Raw genomic sequence first — 17,458 nt, 5'->3', positions numbered from 1 at the left:
GCAATTGTAGTTCCAAACACTATAAACCTTCAGTTTGATAGATTCAAGCATGTACGCCCAGAATTTCCTGAAAGCTTGTGTCGAAACTATAATAAAGCATTAAAGTGTATAGTACAATTTTAAGTACAACATAATGCTGATTTTCCATGTAAAAGATCGAGAAACATGGGTCATAGGTGATTTGCGCTTTTTAACCCTACGCTGAAATTTCCTTAACCTTTTATGAAGACTCCTCCTGCTGCTCCTTATCATAGACTGATTGCTCACAAATAAAAATGCAGTTCACATAATTCTCTCTGAAATTAATGTCAGTTTAGAACAGGGTATAAATTTACATGTAAAATTTTAGACACCACAGGACTTGATCCTATTTTTGATGTTTTATGGTAACTTTCTTAGGCAATTTTAAAAACAATTTTCTTCACTGAGACCTACAGTGTATTTTCTGTACATTTGAATGCATCAGAATGACTATACACTGGAAAAACTAACAGCTGTGTTTTCTTAATCACATTGTGCCTAATGTGCATGAATGATGGTTCCAAGGCTTCCAGCTTAAATTAAATATTTTAAATTTTAATAAGAGATAAGTTTGTTGCTTTCTTCAGACATACTTACTGATGCTTATTTTATGTCAGTTTGTTCAGTGTATTCTAACAGAGATTTTCAGGATTTTTTTTCAACACGATGAGAAAATTAGTGTAAATTTTGATGTAAATTTTAGCTTAATTTGCCAGTTGTGCCATTTCAGGAAAATTGGGCAGCTCTCAACAGCTTGTTTGATGTTTCTGTGCTTTGGGCTCTATGAAACATTATATCTGATGTTTGGAGCACAGAAGGAGTCTATTCAGTCCATCATGCATGCCAGCCCTTTCATCAAAGAACTAGTCAATTAGTTCCACATACCCCCATCCCTGCTTCTTTTCACATAGCCTTGCAAATTTTTCCATTTCAAGTATTTATCCAATTGCCTTCTGAAAGTTACCACTGAATTTGAACCCATTCCTCTTTGAGGCAGTGAATTATAGATCATAACAACATAGCTATGTAACATTGCAAGTTTGTTACAATATTGGGAGATTTAGTACAAGTTGGAAGTTCAGACACAGCAATCAAACCAAGTTCAAGGTGTGTTATGTATATTAAGATTGGGCATAAAATGAATGTTCGAATGTGAATGCAAGTTACCACACTGGTCACATAGACCAATTGTTTGACTAGTTATAAGCATAAAACTCATCGGTACAATAGTATGTTAATGCCCAACACAACCAGCAGAGGGAGTCCATTATCAACCATTAGGTGAGAAAAATCAAAGCTCAGCTTCTTCAATCCCTCTTGATTTTACTCACTTATATTTTTGTTTAAAGATTTATATCCTTCTCCTCTGCTAGTATCTGTAGATTTACATTGTATCCTACTAAGCGACCCTCCAAGGCTATCCTGGGTAATGCACTCTAGGTTGTGGTACTGGGCAATACAAATGTTACATACCCTGGTTTAATTTCTAATCTGTGTTCCACTGAGGCTCAGTGTGCAAGTGAGCAGGAACCATGAGCATAACTACTGTCCAGTTACCCTTGGTGGTAAATGCATGGGCAAGTACCTCCGCTGAGGTGAGTTGGGGATTGGTTGTGATCCGATTGCATTGGCCAATTAAGCGGGTAGTGCCCACTGTTCCCACAGGGGAGGAATGGGCCAAGGACAAAGCACAAAGTGTTGTCCAAACCTATAGAAGCAAACTTTGGGTCAGTCCTTGTCATCAGGAGGGGGAAGGAGAGAAGGCGGGGTGGGATGGGGGGGGCGGGGGGGGGGGGGGTGGTTCGGGGGGGGAAGGGAGATGGATGCCAAAGAAGTTGTTATGCTTTATTCTAGCATTACAAAAGAGTGGATTAGCATTATTATTTGTATGTGCTGCATAAACAGAATCGTCAGAAACAATTAGGACATTTCAAGAAGAAGCAGAATTGCTGTTGGCCTCAGTGGTATACTGTATTCCACATGTGTGATGAGTATAACTTTGGCTGGAATTTTCCTGAGCTGGCAGAAATCCCCCCTCCAGGGCCGAGAGCAGGAATGCCTGCACTTTGGCAGGCAGCCGAGCCTGGGGCCACATTTTGCCGACGGCAGCCAATTAAGTGTCTGCCGCCAGTGCTGCCACCCCTGTGCCGTTCGGCGACTCAACCTTCCTCAGGTGCAGCAGGTCAATCAGAGGGCCGACAGCTCAGCAGCATCACTGCCAGTGGTGGCCTTTGCCAGGGATCACACCTGCTGGTTGAGGGCCCTTCGGTGACAGGCCACTCGGTTGTCGTGAGGGGGGGTGGGGCGTTGCTGGCAGCAGGCCCCTCCCTGGACCAAAGAGTGCCCAAAAAGGTGCCCCCCCCCCACAATGGAGCCTGCTGCGTAGCTTCCCCACGTGGTGACAGGCTCAATCGGTTCCTGCGCAGGTAACTCGCCTGCCATTTTTCCCACCGCTGGCAAGACAGGCAGGTGGCAGGAATGTGTGGGGCATGTCACCCCGTACCTTCCCATTCTATTTTGACAGCTTTCCCACCTCCCAGCCCATCACCAAAAGGCTGGTAAAATTTAGTCTATTATCTCACACATGTCAGTATAGGTGTTTCGACTTCCTTTAAATGCTGTTTTCTAATTCAAAATTATAAATTCAACAAGCTTCTCAGGTTAAGTCTGAGGAAATGTAAAGTTTGACTGTCATGGAACCAATATTTAACAGAGTAAGTCAGCCCAAGTTCCAAAACCATGAATCACAGATTCGCAGAAGTGAAATGGATAAAGGTGAATAACTGAAATATTACAGTACTGTTTTTGGAAAAAGAAAGCATCCTTAGTCCTATCCTTTCTTTAACACTTGTCAGTTCTGCTCTGTCCCTCAGGCTTGTCGGAACACAGTTTAGATTCCCTCGTGTTTGAGACACTAATCCCAAAGCCGATGCTGCAGCGTTATGTCTCCCTGCTAACTGACCACCGCCGCATCATTCTGTCAGGGCCAAGTGGCACTGGGAAAACCTACCTGGCCAATCGGCTTGCTGAGTACATGGTGCTCAGGGAAGGCAGGGAATTGACAGATGGAGTCATCGCCACCTTTAATGTGGATCACAAATCAAGCAAGGTGAGAAAGCAGGTTTGGTCTAATACTTGTCCGGCTGCATGGCGCTTAGAGTAAGGGTGATGTAATAGATGTTGCTGGTTAGGTAGAATCTACAGTACCATTCAGCCCAACAGGTCTGTACTGATGTTCGTGTTCCACACAAGCCTTCAAGGCACCTGTGCTTTTTTTAAAATTCTTTCATGCGATGTGTGCATTGCTGCCAAGGCCAGTATTTGTTACTCATCCCAAGTTGCCCTTGACCTGAATGGATTGCTAGGTCATTTCTGAGGGCAGCTAAGTGTCAACCACATTGCTATGGATTTGGAGTCGCGTATAGGCCAGTCTGGGTAAGGATAGCAGATTTCCTTCCCTAAAGCACATTGGTGAAGCAGATGGGTTTTTACAAAATAAAAACAACAGCTTCCGTGGTGGGGATTTGAACCCGTGTCCCCACAGCATTAGTCTGGACCGCTGGATTACTACTCCAGTAACATTACCACTACACCATTTCTCCAGATATATCTCAACTACTCCCTGTGATAGCAAGTTCCACATTGTAACTACTGGCTAGGCAAAAATATTTATCTTAAATTCTTCATTCAGTTAATTAGTGACTATTTTTTAGTTATGGCTCTTCATTTTGGACCCCTCCAAAGTGGAAACATCTTCTCTGCGACTGTCCTATCAAAATAATTAATGATTTTACAGACCTGTATTAGGACACCCTGAAGACTTTTGTATTTTAGTGAAGAGAGTCCAACCTGTTCAGTCTTTCCTGATAGATCGAACCTCACAGTTCTGGCATCCTTTTTTTCACCTTCACCAGTGCTGTTACATCCTTTTTATAATTTGAACACCAGAAAGGTGTAATCCAAAGGCATCCCGTGTATTGGTGGAAACGTTGGCAGCACTTCTGGTAAGCTCATCCTCCTAACCAGAATGTTTACCAGAATGTTAACTACTGCTGCCAGCCTTGTACCTACGCTAGTGCATGCAAATTGTTTCCCTTTTTATCTCCCGAAGAAAGAGATAGGGCAATGATTCAACAGCTGCCAGTTGCCCAGCAGCTCTTAGTCAAGTCCGGACTCTGACTATCTGCACTGGCGGGTTATTTAACTATCTGAGAAGAGAGTGTCTCAGCCCAACCGATCCTGTCCTCACCTGGTGAGCACCTAGTGGTGTTGGATAACAAACAGGAGCAACAAGCACAGCTACTTTTTCATCATCCCTCACACAATGTTTTCACAGTCTGCAGCCTTGTGGGATGGGATCAGTTAACTTAGTACAGTGCACGGATTAACCCCGTGACTCTAGACAAGCTATTCATTTTCCATCTTTGTGGGAGGTCTCTCATGGATATATAAAACCTACTACCTAAATGTTTTGCAGATTTTACAGTGTATAAATTTTAAACAACCAGTGTAGCACAATACAATCATTGCCCATTTCTGTTTATAAGCCAGATAAACTGTATGCAAGTCATATGTCAAGAACCATAAATCCATGTCGCCTATTTAAAACTGTGATGAAATTATAAAGTTTAACAGTCTATAAATTTGTGACTCCTTTTCACATTTGTTGCAGTGTTTAAGAGCTTCCTGCATATTGTACTGGGGCAGTATTTTTCTTATACCGCCATTACTTTATCTATAAGGTACCGGAGTCAAAATTTGTAGCTGGTGGTGACTCAAAAGATCCTGCAGACTGCAGTCACCTATCGTTGTGTTCATAATAAATTGTGGATGCCTTAGTTCATCTCGAGGAAAGTATTAACTTAGCAAATAACATTATCATATCTATGAAACTGAGCAAACCAAACTCTCGTTCTTGTGTTACAAGCATCGATCATCAGCTATGCAGCATGTGGGTATGTGAGTGCACAGAATGATCCAAGCCACTCTTGTTTTTCAGGAGCTGCGTCAGTATCTTTCAAACCTTGCAGATCAGTGCAACAGTGAGACCAATGCAGTGGATATGCCTAGTGTGATCATCTTGGACAATTTGCATCATGTTGGTTCCCTTGGAGAGATCTTCAATGGCCTTTTGAACTGCAAGTATCATAAATGGTAATGGCCTTATTTATCTTGGTTCAAGACTCTAGTTTTCTCCTGTTCAGCTACAAGTGATGATGCATGCTGATGCACAATACCACCAGTGCTGGAAGCTTTCCAGTACTTTGCCTGCATGATTCATTTACATGTCTAGCCGGTGAATGTCAGCAATGTATCATAAGCCAGCCTGTCCCTGTTTGTGCAGCTTCTAGTGTAGTTATCTGGAAAGCAATCAGGAGTGGAACAATTGGTTGATCTTCATTCTTCCACCCCAGAGTTAAGGAAATCTATATGTAGTGCCTACGAGTACCCCAGATGGTATTGCACTGAGCAAAAGAGATGAAACAAGAATAAAAACTTAGGGCTGGATCTTACGGCTGCAAATTGGGCAGGTCCCACTGCCCCCTCCTCCCCCACCCACCCACCACACCCCTGGCACAAACAAAAAGTGCAGCATGACGGGTGGGGGCGGCAATACGATGTCATCGTGCCAGCCTCCGATACCATGCAAGGTGAGCAGACGCAAACATTGGAAACCTGCTCGCCATTTTAAAATCGCCAATTAACAAGCCGTTGAGCTTGTTAAAGACCCAATTGCATGGAATTTTTTGTTGCCTGCTACATTATTCAGGTGTCAGACATGAACAAGTTTGTGAGCAATTTCTGGCAGGTATGACAAACCAAAGGCCTTCCAATGGGAGCGTGGCTGCTTGTAGCTGGTGAAGCTGGCAGTGTGCCCATGATTTTTCAGTTAACTTTTTGACCTCCTTGAGCCTTCAACAAAAGGTAAAGAGTGATTCGGAGAGCAGGGGGACCTTTAAATTTGTTGCTGTGACTGACTTCCTCTTTTTTGTGGCGTAAATCCCTCTGCCACATGACGCCCTGGCCTGGTCTCCCGATTGAGCCTGGAGTTCCTCCATTTTGTACCTCTGATTGGCCGACTTCCTGCCGGGTGACTGCTAGTTGGCTATCCGACTCTCGATTCGACGATCTGAAACGGCAGGGCGGGAGCGAGCGGACCGCTCGCTTTCCGTTCGGCCTCCCTCAGCCCGCTGCAAATTGTAAAACCCAGCCCTCTACCGTCACGAGCTGACGTGGGACGATGAAACATTCTAGAGCTCTCGTCCGCTGTAGAAATACTTCAGTAAAGTGAAGAAAGAGCTTGAATTTAAAGGGCAGCTTTTATGAGCTCAGGATGTCCCAAAGCGCTTCACAGCCAATAAAATACTTTCTGAACGTAGCCACTGTTGTTGTATAGGAAGCGCTGCAGCCCACAGCAAGGGAGCCACAAACAACAAGTGCGTTACATAATCAGTTAACCTGTTCTGGTGGCGTTGCTCGAGAGAGAAATTTTACTCAGGACAACAGAGAGCTCACCGCTCATTTTCGAATAATGCCATGGCAAGTTTTAAATTTTAAGGCCAGCTGAGGTGAAGACGGGATCTCGTTTTTTTTTTTCTGACTCGTTCTCAATTGGACATCATTGGGAAGCCTGTATTTGTACCTTTTGTTGTTATATACACTGAGAATGTGATGGTGGGCCTTACTCTTGAGTTGCTGCAGTCTGTGTGGCGAAAGTCTCAGCAGTTAGTATAATGGATTGGCTTGCTGGCCATGTGCCCATGTCAAGAGTGCAGCTAAAAGTCACACGTTGGTGTGGAACAGATGTCACTCATAGACCAGACCTAGTAAGGGCAACAGGTTTCCTTCCCTAAGGGATATTAGTGAACCAGTTGAGTTTTCCTTTATGTCAACTGAAGATCATCTTAACTAATGCCTGCTTTTTCCCTATTCCAGAATTTTTCAACTGAATTCAAACGGTTCTGCATATATTTATTAACATTTGACAATTTATTTTCCAGTCCTTATATCATTGGCACAATGAACCAGGCTACGTCTTCCACTCCTAACCTCCAGCTTCATCATAACTTCAGGTAACGTCTGGACCTCCTCCTTACTGGAACTTGTTTCAGTTTTGTTAAGGTTCCAACTAGTTTTCTTATGTTAAGTGCACCCATTGTACACTAAAACAAGCTCTTATTAAGATCAACGCCTTTTAACATTTGATTTGTCTTATCGAGGCCTCCCTTTGTATTAAATGATAACTTCATCCGATTGCCATCCATAGGTACACAAGCTCATCGACTTCTTATTAGCAGGAAGATGACCTGAGCAGCTAAAGCCCTAAGTTAGCAAATTGTTCACCGACTCAAGATTTAGCCTGCTCCCTCATTATTCTGCATGGCTCAGTATTTAACCATGTGTACATTTATCCATTGATGATTAAATGCACTTTTATGTAAGGGATCCAAAGTGAGGCACATATTAGATATCGGCATTTAGAGAATTATGGGCTTGAATACATAATATGTTTGAAATGGCACATTGTTATCTCTCTTGTCCATGTGCACTCCCACATGTGCTGATGTATGCACACACTCCCACACATAGTCCCACAAGTGCTGACACATGTTCACGCACACTGACACACACACACACACACACACACACGCTCCCTCACATAAACACACTTTCTCACAAATGCACACATACTTACACACACAAACACCCCCCGACGCATACTCCCACGCATGGCTCCAGATGTGTTTAAACACACTCCCCCCACATGTGCACATATGCACACACTCACATGAGCTCTCACACATTCTGGCATAAGCTCCCACAAATGTGCTCTCAAGCACAGCATTTTCAACAAAAAAAAAATTCCAAAAGCTGAAATTATATTCTGAGGCATAGAGTCTGGAATGACAGTACCTTTCCTTCCATCTTTTCATAGAATGTGCTTCTCTCAATGCAAGTTGCTGTTGTTGAGATTGGAAACTCATCGCTTCAAGGATCTGGGAGCACAAAATGCATGGTTCCTCTCCATGACATTGGCAAATCAGTACCTTGTTTAAATGTGCAATTCTGTGAAGGCATTAGTTATGCTTGCGATATAGAAATATTCTAGCATTTTTCTTGGAGAATCAGTGATTATTCTTGCAAAGCTTCACTTCAGGAGATGAACATTAAGCAAATTCAATGATGGGTCAGATTGCACATGGTCTGGGGAAGGAATGATCTTGATATGTCACATGGCCTATTCTTGCAACATGCTTCCTTGTGTTGCATGTGGCTCTTGTGCCTCGTCTCCCATGTGGTTATTGATGTACGCTTGACCAATGCTCCAAAGCTCTGGCAGTGTGTTTCCCGGCAAAATGCTGTCACTATGAAACTGGGATTAGACAATCAGGGACCAGGAAGTGAAGGGCAGAATTGACTATTTAATACCAATCACGGCAAATTGAAAACTGAAAACTCTGGCTAATTAAATGTCATAGCCCCGTCAAGGACATGATGTCTGTTGAACTTCGGAAGATGTACATTGTTTTTCTTCGTTCCAGGTGGGTTCTTTGTGCTAACCATACCGAACCAGTCAAAGGCTTCTTGGGTCGCTACCTTCGACGGAAGCTGATAGAAACTGAGATCAGTACCAGAACGAGAAACACTGAATTAGTCAGGATCATTGACTGGATCCCCAAAGTCTGGCACCACTTGAACAGGTTCCTGGAAGCTCACAGCTCATCTGACGTCACCATTGGTAATTATCCCCATCATAGAATTAGCAAAATGACTTACATTGCTTTTAAACAAAGAGGGCAAGACGGTGGTGTAGTGATCCAGCAGATCAGGCTATTGTTCTGGGGACATGGGTTCAAATCCCAACCAAGGCGGCTGGTGGAATTTTAATTCAATTGATAAAATCAGAAATTGAACGTTAGCCTCAGTAATGGTGGCCATGAAGCTGTCGTAAAAACCCAATCTGGTTCACTGATGTCCTTTAAGGAAGGAAACTGCCATTGTTATTTGGTCTGGCCTCCATGTGGCAGTGGGCTTTACTAGCAAGACCACCAGCATTTGTTGCCCATCTCTAATTGCCCCTGAACAGAGTGCTTTGCAAGGCCATTTCAGAACGCAGTTAATAGTCAACCACTGTGGGTCTGGAGAAACATATAGGCCACACTGAGTAAGGATGGCACATTTCCTTCCCTAAATGATGTTAATGCACCAGATGGGTTTGAACAACAATCAATGATAGTTGCCATTTTTGAGACTAGCTTTACATTTCACATATATTAATGAAGTTAAATTCTATCAGCTGCCAGGGTGGGATTTGAACCCATGTCCCCAGAGTATTAGGCTTCTAATATTTAAATATTCAGAGTATTTTCTTCCTCTACATGTCTTGGATGCTCAAACACCCTTGTCCTTCTAGGTGGTAGGGGCCATGGTTTGGAAAATACTGTCTAAGAAGCCTTGACGAATTTCTGCAGTGCATCCTACCAGAAAAAGCCAATGATGTCTAACCCTCGGACACATGTTGTGTGGCGTGGGCTGGGCTGAGGAGGGGAGGTACATTCTGGAGCAGGCCCAAGATCTGAAGGTTTATGGATTTCAGACTTTCTGGCTGACTGTCTCCGTTGAGAGCTGGAGATACCCAATCAACCAGGCCTCGAGCACTTCAGCTGGATTTTCTAGGCCCTACCACAACTGTTCAGTCCAGTTCTCAAAGGACGATGTATCAGGTGGGCTACAGCTGGACCATTTAAATGGCACAGCATAAGAAACATGATGTAGCACACTTAGAGGATCAGAAAAGCTCAAGAAACATGGCACCAATCTAAGACAAAGCAATCCGCTTGATTGGCAACCCCAACTACCAGCGTACTCCTTCCATCATCTACATACCATGCTTCAGTCAGTGCTGTCCGTAGGATGCACTGCAGAAATTCGTCAAGGCTTCTTAGACAGTATTTTCCAAACCATGGCCCCTACCACCTAGAAGGACAAGGGTAGCAGATGCATGGGAACGTCACCACCTGAAAGTTCTCCTCCAAATCACACACCATTCCAACTTGAACATAAATCATTGTTTGTCTGTTGTTGCTATGTAAAAATCCTTGTGCACCCTGTCAAACAGCACTGGAAGTACCATCACCACATGAACTGCACAGATTGAGGTAGAAGACCATGATCACCTTATCAAGGGCAATTCGGAATGGTCAATAAATAAACACAGAAGTGCATATATCCCAAGAATGAATAAAAAATGAAGGGGGCTGACAAAATCGGTCTTTATACTGTTAACTTCACTTTGGCATCAATTCAGGTTTCAATGAGGAAGAATGGTGACAGTAGAAGTCGCAGTTACATGTTTTTCTTAGAGATTAATGGGTTTTGTTCAATATATCAGTGAAAGCCCTAATAAGCCATTTTAACTTCATTTCTAATTGTTAAGGTCCTCGACTGTTCCTGTCCTGTCCAATGGACGTTGATGGCTCAAGGGTTTGGTTCACAGACTTGTGGAATTATTCCATCATCCCTTATCTGCTCGAGGCAGTCAGGGAAGGGCTGCAGGTATGTAAAGGCTATGGGTACATTCTTTTCAATCAGAATCCCAATAGAGCTGCACAAGAATTGCTAATGAATCCTTTGCACATAAAAAATAATCTTTCAATAAAGTATTCCTTCAATAAAAACAAGACAAGTTACTCAAAAAGTGCATAAACCCCTGTTTCTGTTAGAATAGATTAGATAGGTGGTTCAAAGAAAGAAGGATGTGAGAACAGAACAAATACATTGGTTTAGGATTACAGCTCATGTGAAGGATAAGCATCTACACCAGTGTAAATTCGAAGTAATCCTTTAACTCTTTCCAGATTGGGGATCTACCAACACTACATTGAGTAATTTACAGACTTTATGCCTGCTAATTAGTTAATACCTTTTCACCATTACTGTTCAATGTGAGTTAATTTTTATTTATTGTCTCATGCTTTAAGATTTACTCAGCTGTTACTTTGTTTGGTTCTGAGGATAGCTTTAGTGTTGATCAGTTAAAATGCATTTAAAAGGATTCTTTTGTTCTTTCACTGGTTCCCTTGAAATGTAATAAATCTTTCATGTTCTGTAGCTGTACGGAAGAAGAGTTCCTTGGGAGGACCCAGCCAAGTGGGTGATGGATACATACCCATGGGTTGCCACCCCACAGCAACATGAGTGGCCCCCTCTGTTACAGCTGAGACCTGAAGATGTAGGCTTTGATGGATTTATACTAACACGGGAAGGCGGTTGCAGTAAACAGGCTCAACAGAGTGACGCCGAGGGAGATCCCCTTGTGAGTGCAGTAACTATGGCAACAAACTCCTGAGCCTGAAAGATCCTAAAAGTAAACTCATTTGTATCCTGGGTGTTTTGGCCTTGAGGCTATTTTATTTTCTTGCCATTTTATTGAGAAATGAGGCTTGAGCAATGCTTCGAGGGAAGAAAAGATTTTGGCCCCAACCTTGCAGCCTCCTGATGGTCATACCCCAGAAGGTGCGCTGGAAGATCCCTTGGAAGTCCCAACGCAAGGACTCCACGGGAATTGCTTGGGAAATTTCAACTTCCATTGTCTGGAACCCTTCAAAACTCTGAGTTAAAGTCAGAGACTTCACATGGTTCCAACGCACTTACCAGGAAATGTTAGAAGGATTAATACCATTTCTAATTCCTGGATAACTGACCGTTCCCCGCCACGCCCCCCCCCCCATCCGACTACCTCCCACCCCTGACTACATGCTCAACCATACCCCCGACCCCATGACTACACCCCCCCGCATCTGACTACCCCTCCTGACCACCCAATTTCTCCCCCGTACCACCGACTAACTCTCCTCATCCCCCAGCCACCCCGCCGGAATGCCCAACTACTGCCTCATCCACCAACTACCCTCCTGAACCCCTCATCCCACCTACCCATTCACCCACTTACCTGCCACTACCCACTCACCCATGTACCTGCCACCTTAACCCCTCACCCTCTTACCTGCCACCCTACCCCCTCACCCACCCACCTGCCACCCTTCACCCTCACCCACCCACCTGCCAACCTTCACCCTCACCCACCCACCTGCCACCCTACCCCCTCACCCACCCACCTGCCACCCTACCCCCTCACCCACCCACCTGCCACCCTACCCCCTCACCCACCTACCTGCCACCCTACCCCCTCACCCACCCACCTGCCAACCTTCACCCTCACCCACCCACCTGCCAACCTTCACCCTCACCCACCCATCTGCTATCCTACCCCCTCACCCACCCACCTGCCAAACTTCACCCTCACCCACCCATCTGCTACCCTACCCCCTCACCCACCCACCTGCCAACCTTCACCCTCACCCACCCATCTGCTATCCTACCCCCTCACCCACCCACCTGCCAACCTTCACCCTCACCCACCCATCTGCTACCCTACCCCCTCACCCACCCACCTGCCAACCTTCACCCTCACCTACCCATCTGCTACCCTACCCCCTCACCCACCCACCTGCCACCCTACCCCTTCACCCACTTGCCTTGCAGACTTAACTTCTCTCCTAGCTTGTCAAAGTGGCTTTGGCATATTTAAACTTAGTGGTATACGGCAGCTAGTGCTGTAATAGTGGCGTGCGACTTGGCTTCTCCAACAATCCTGCTCTAGAAACAAAGGACTCCAGGAGCAGGTACACTCCACATTTCTCAGGCAGCCCAGTCCTGAAGTCCATGTGAGAAATGTGGAGCTCCGGTGCAAGGTAAGTAAACAGGAGCGAGTGGCAATCCGATGGCGATTGTCATTCCCCGGAAGATTCAGCCCAACAAGATACATTTGCTCCTGCAATCAATTGTCTGATCTCTCTGACAATGGAGAAGCAAGGTTTAATTCAGTAAAGAAATGATAAAATGTCTGTTTAAAACATCCATAGTCATGATCTCCTACACTAGCACTGGGTACTGTTTCATTGATTGATGTCTGTAACTGGATCCTCAGATAGTAGCATGGCACTGCCCTTGGCACTACTTAAATTGTTTCGTTTTCTATGCCCGCAGCCTCCAATATTTAACCTGTTGCTTTGCCATGCATGGTCCAAGCCTGTTATTTTTCAGTATTACAGGTCATATTGTGCTAACCTGGGGATTATTGCTGACCAGACTTACACATTGGGAAATGATGGGCAGTGAGCACACATTTCCATGATGTACACAGGCAGTGGGAGAGCTGAGGGATTAGGTGGAGGTTGGCAATTTGTGCATTCCAAGGTCAGACACTCTGGCTATGGGAGAGAGGTGAGGGATTAGGTGTACATGTAATAATGAAGCTGTCAACGATCACTGTTATTACTGGGTAAAATGACAACAACTTCTGGCATCCTCATTTGCACAACACAGAATCTAAACATTGCTGTCAGTGAGGTCATTAGGGTTTGCTGTTGCAGTCTCCACTTATGGAGTCACTGATTGGCAAGAACTTAACCTATTTATCCACTATCCTCACTCTAAAAACCAATGAAAAGCTTAAGATTTGTTCAATTAGGAATTACTGAACTTTTAAACAGCATACTAAGGTATAGTTACTCCTGAACAATCTCTCTGGCCCTAAACATTCATTTTGTATGAGTGGAAACTCATTCCTTCAAAAGAAAATTTAAATATTTCACACCCTTTTTAAAAACATGCGAGTGTTGTTCCTTCGCCGCTGACTGCAAAATTCAGGCTTATTTATTAATAAACACTTTCTAGCTGTCTTTCTTAAAAAATGCGTATGATCTAAAACACCTAGTGAGTGGCATCGCTCTAGGATGTAGAGGGCTGCACGGAAGGGTCTTGTAGCTGGGAATAATTTGATAATATAGCTTTTTCCTTTAAAACTGCTTTAGACCCATTGGATGAGAGCATGCTATTTATAGTGCTTTGGTGCAAAGACTAAGAAAAATCACTAACAAGTGCATATGCCCAAACGAATTCCCTGCAATTTATGACTCTTAGCATTCTACACTGGCAATCTCTCTTCATTAATAAACTGTGAGAGCTTCAGTGCTCAATTAGGACCTAATAGACAGATTATTTGTCTCTCAGGGAATCAAGGAATATGAGGAACGGGCAGGGAAGTGGAGTTGAAGCCCAAGATCAGCTAGGATCATATTGAATGACGGAGCAGGCTCGATGGGCCGTCTGGTCTATCCCTGTTCCTATTTCTTGTGTTCTAACATACTGAACATATTCAATTATTTTTCCTTTCCAGATGAATATGCTAATGAGGTTACAAGAAGCTGCAAATTACTCAAGTCCCCATAGCTACGACAGTGACTCGAACAGCAACAGCCATCATGATGATATTCTCGATTCATCTCTAGAATCCACTCTTTGATCAAGTGTTCTGCCAAAATAATCTGTCACTTCTGTCCAACGTTCCTCTGAACATTTCCATGGAACGTGAGGACTTAAATACTTGACTCAGAGGAGGAAACAAACGATCAATAACTCGGTTGCTCACATTGTTGGATAGAAGCTTCAGTTTAAAAAGAAATGGGTCTTCAAGTACAAGACACTTTAATTCAACTTAACATATTGAAATCCTGGTGGGTGCAGGTCACCCAAGGGAGACTAAATTTTGGGCTTTCCCCCCCCCAGTTTTGTTTTATAAACTCAAACTGCACTATTTCTTCATTAAATTGCTGGAGGCGTTTATGCCAAGCCAATGAAGAAATGTTGTACACTGCATACAAAAGTAGCAACACCTGATTTTAAAAGGTATGGAACTGACGTCATTGTGCCATGTACTGTCTTGGAAAGATTTATCCTATGCTGCTCTCAACCAAACAGTCAGCAGTCACTGGACATTCCAACCAACTCCTTCAATAATGGAGAGCGAGGGGTCGGGGGTGGGGAGGTGGATGCAAACCCTCTCAACTCCAGGTGGTTTTGGTGCTATGTTACCCACCCTTGTTGCTTTTTTGCAGCCGGCTGGGTTAAAAAAAAACAAGCCAAGCACAAGAGTTTGGTCTCAATTTCATCCACAGTCTACACCAGTCAACGTAGAAAATGTTTAGGTTTCTTCGACGATTGACCAATAGCCGACTGTCGAAAGGATGGGCGGTACTTTTCAAGACCGTGAGAAACAGACTCTGGGACGCTTGGTTGAGCCAGAAATCAATATTGAAGATCCCCATTTTCTCCTCCTCTCACTTTCCTTATTGAAAACGCACGCACACACATTTTGATTGTTACTAAGGCTTGTCTCCTCACCAGGACTGATAACACCTCCACTGGAATTGCACTTTTTCTTTGCAAAAACACAAAAGAAAAGCTGGATTGAGCTGTACCTCAGCGAAGAAAAGCAATCCTTCAGCCAAATCCACGCAAGCCTTTTTACAACGTCTGGTGCTGGAAATAAATGATGCCTTACTCTCGCTCTCTCTTTTATACTAATTTTCCTGTTGCTTTTCTTCGCCATTTGTTTTGTATTGTTTCTGAAAACAGGGCTGGAATTTCATCTCAAAACATAAAAAGAACCGAGTTTTTTTTTTGGATTTGGTGTTGGTTCAAATGATAAGCGAGTCTTTGTTAGAAGCAAGACAAACAAGGAGGAAAATCAACGATTTCTTGGTTCATAATCAGTCCGCAGCTTTATAGTGTTTGTATTGTGACAGTGAATTCAACTACGGTAAATCGCTAAACTGCAAATTTGGACCTTTCATACGAAAGACGATACTATCGCTGCAAAAAAAAATTCTTGATGGACACTACAAAGATAATGATGTATAAATATTGAAATCATCCAGTGACTGAGTAATAGATTTTTAATTGGAGTGCTTGTTGTGCCGTGCTGTTGTCCCTGCTTTTATGTGATGCATTAACACAAAATCTGGTGTTTATACATTTTGGCTGACCAATGTATTTCTCTATACCTCAATGGGTTTGTTTATGCTGCCATAATCCTGTTGTTACGGTACCCCTGGTCACAATCTTTTCAATTGTTGCATTGAAACTGTGATGGAAATGGCTCAGCTCAGAATGGGTGAAAGGGCGTGAGCCAGTGCTCGATTAAACTGCTTCTGAGCGTATTCTTGTTTTGTTCAGATTTGTATTTTTTTTTAATGCTTCCAGAAGTCTTTCTTTACTTCCCTTCACATCACGGTGTCCAGTTGTTTAATAGTGTTCTAAGTTTAAGAGGCTATGCAATGTTCATGCTGATTCTTAACGGAAGCCAAAAAAAAAAATCTTTTTTTTTTTGAAAACTGCCAACAATTGTACAGGCTGAAGGAGACTTGTATATGGCTTTGGCTTGATTTCTAGATGGTGTTTTCTGTAAATTTTGGGAAATCTGTTTAATGATGAAATGCTGATCATGGTAATGATTATTGTACCAAACCCATGTTTGTTACTTGTGATGATTTTTCACATGGTTGTTCAATAGAAAACTATTTGTAGGATTTTGTGACCTAAGTGGAGCAGTTGTTTTGAATGTGTTTAATATGATGTACATTTTTTTCATTGTAACATAAATTGTAAATAATTGATTACAGTGATGCATTTTGATGAATTTTCTAGCCATTTTTAAAACACTAGGAAATGAGTATTTTGTGTACTGTATGCTGTGTCATCCCATTTGAATCAAGTCCTGGTCACTCATTGGATTCAATGGCCTGTACAAGACCATGCCTCATTTGAGGAATAAATCTAGTTATTGTACCAGTCTTAAATTATTCCTGATTCAATAAAATGAATGCTTATTTATTCAACCTCCTGCTACTTTTAATCTTTTTCTGCCAATCTCTGGTATTAGATAAAGTGAAGGTGGAACAAAGCAACTGAACAACTCTTGAGAGCTGTGTTTTCTGTACTTTCCTCTCTGCCCATTACTTTTTATCTGAGCAGAAAACTCAAATAATAAGTTAGTCCCTTTAGTAATTTCCTTTTGAAAGTCATTATTGAACCTGCTTCCAGCAACCCTCAAGGCATTGCATTCCAGATCATAGCAACTCTCTGCATTTAAAGGAAGTTTCCTCATCTTACCTTGTAAATCTTCACTCTCTGGTTACTGATCCCTCTGCTACTGGGGACAGTTTCCCCTTATGTACCCTAACAAAACTCTTCCTGATTTTGAGCACTTTATCAAAATTGAGTTACAAAATTAAGCACTGTGAAATTATGCATAAAAGTTTTCCTCATTCAATGCAATTGGTATTGAACCATTCAGACCAAATGGTTCTGGTTCTCTTTTCACTCCAGCTCAGGAACCTTAACAAAAAGGAGAGGCATTTTTTTAAAAAACTTTGTCCAAAGCACAATATGCTAAGAGCCACAATGCTGTTACTCAAATGCCAGTCATAATGAAAAACAAGGTAGAGACACATTTCTACATTTCAAAGATTTTTGCAAAAATGTTAATTGAATGATGCTTTCTCACCAGTACAGTGTTAATAAAAGTTTAAAT

General features: G+C 43.0%; 1 protein-coding gene across 2 annotated transcripts in view; it reads left to right on the top strand.

The window, feature by feature from the left end:
* nav2a (neuron navigator 2a) overlaps positions 1-16,763 on the top strand; it is a 315,479-nt gene extending 298,716 nt beyond the window's left edge. For both annotated transcript variants that reach the window (XM_041197259.1, XM_041197260.1), the window contains 7 exons: positions 2,895-3,130; positions 5,021-5,175; positions 7,023-7,094; positions 8,565-8,761; positions 10,460-10,578; positions 11,135-11,338; positions 14,264-16,763. In XM_041197259.1, coding sequence (XP_041053193.1) covers positions 2,895-3,130; positions 5,021-5,175; positions 7,023-7,094; positions 8,565-8,761; positions 10,460-10,578; positions 11,135-11,338; positions 14,264-14,389 — 1,109 coding nt within the window. In that variant the 3' untranslated portion in view covers positions 14,390-16,763. The remainder of the gene's footprint in view (positions 1-2,894; positions 3,131-5,020; positions 5,176-7,022; positions 7,095-8,564; positions 8,762-10,459; positions 10,579-11,134; positions 11,339-14,263) is intronic.
* The last annotated feature ends 695 nt before the right edge of the window (positions 16,764-17,458 follow it).

Source organism: Carcharodon carcharias, chromosome 10 (assembly GCF_017639515.1).
Source record: "Carcharodon carcharias isolate sCarCar2 chromosome 10, sCarCar2.pri, whole genome shotgun sequence".
NCBI classification, from domain to species: domain Eukaryota; kingdom Metazoa; phylum Chordata; class Chondrichthyes; order Lamniformes; family Lamnidae; genus Carcharodon; species Carcharodon carcharias.
The sequence above is the reverse complement of the archived record's forward strand: the minus strand, read 5'-3'. Positions and strand labels throughout refer to the sequence as shown.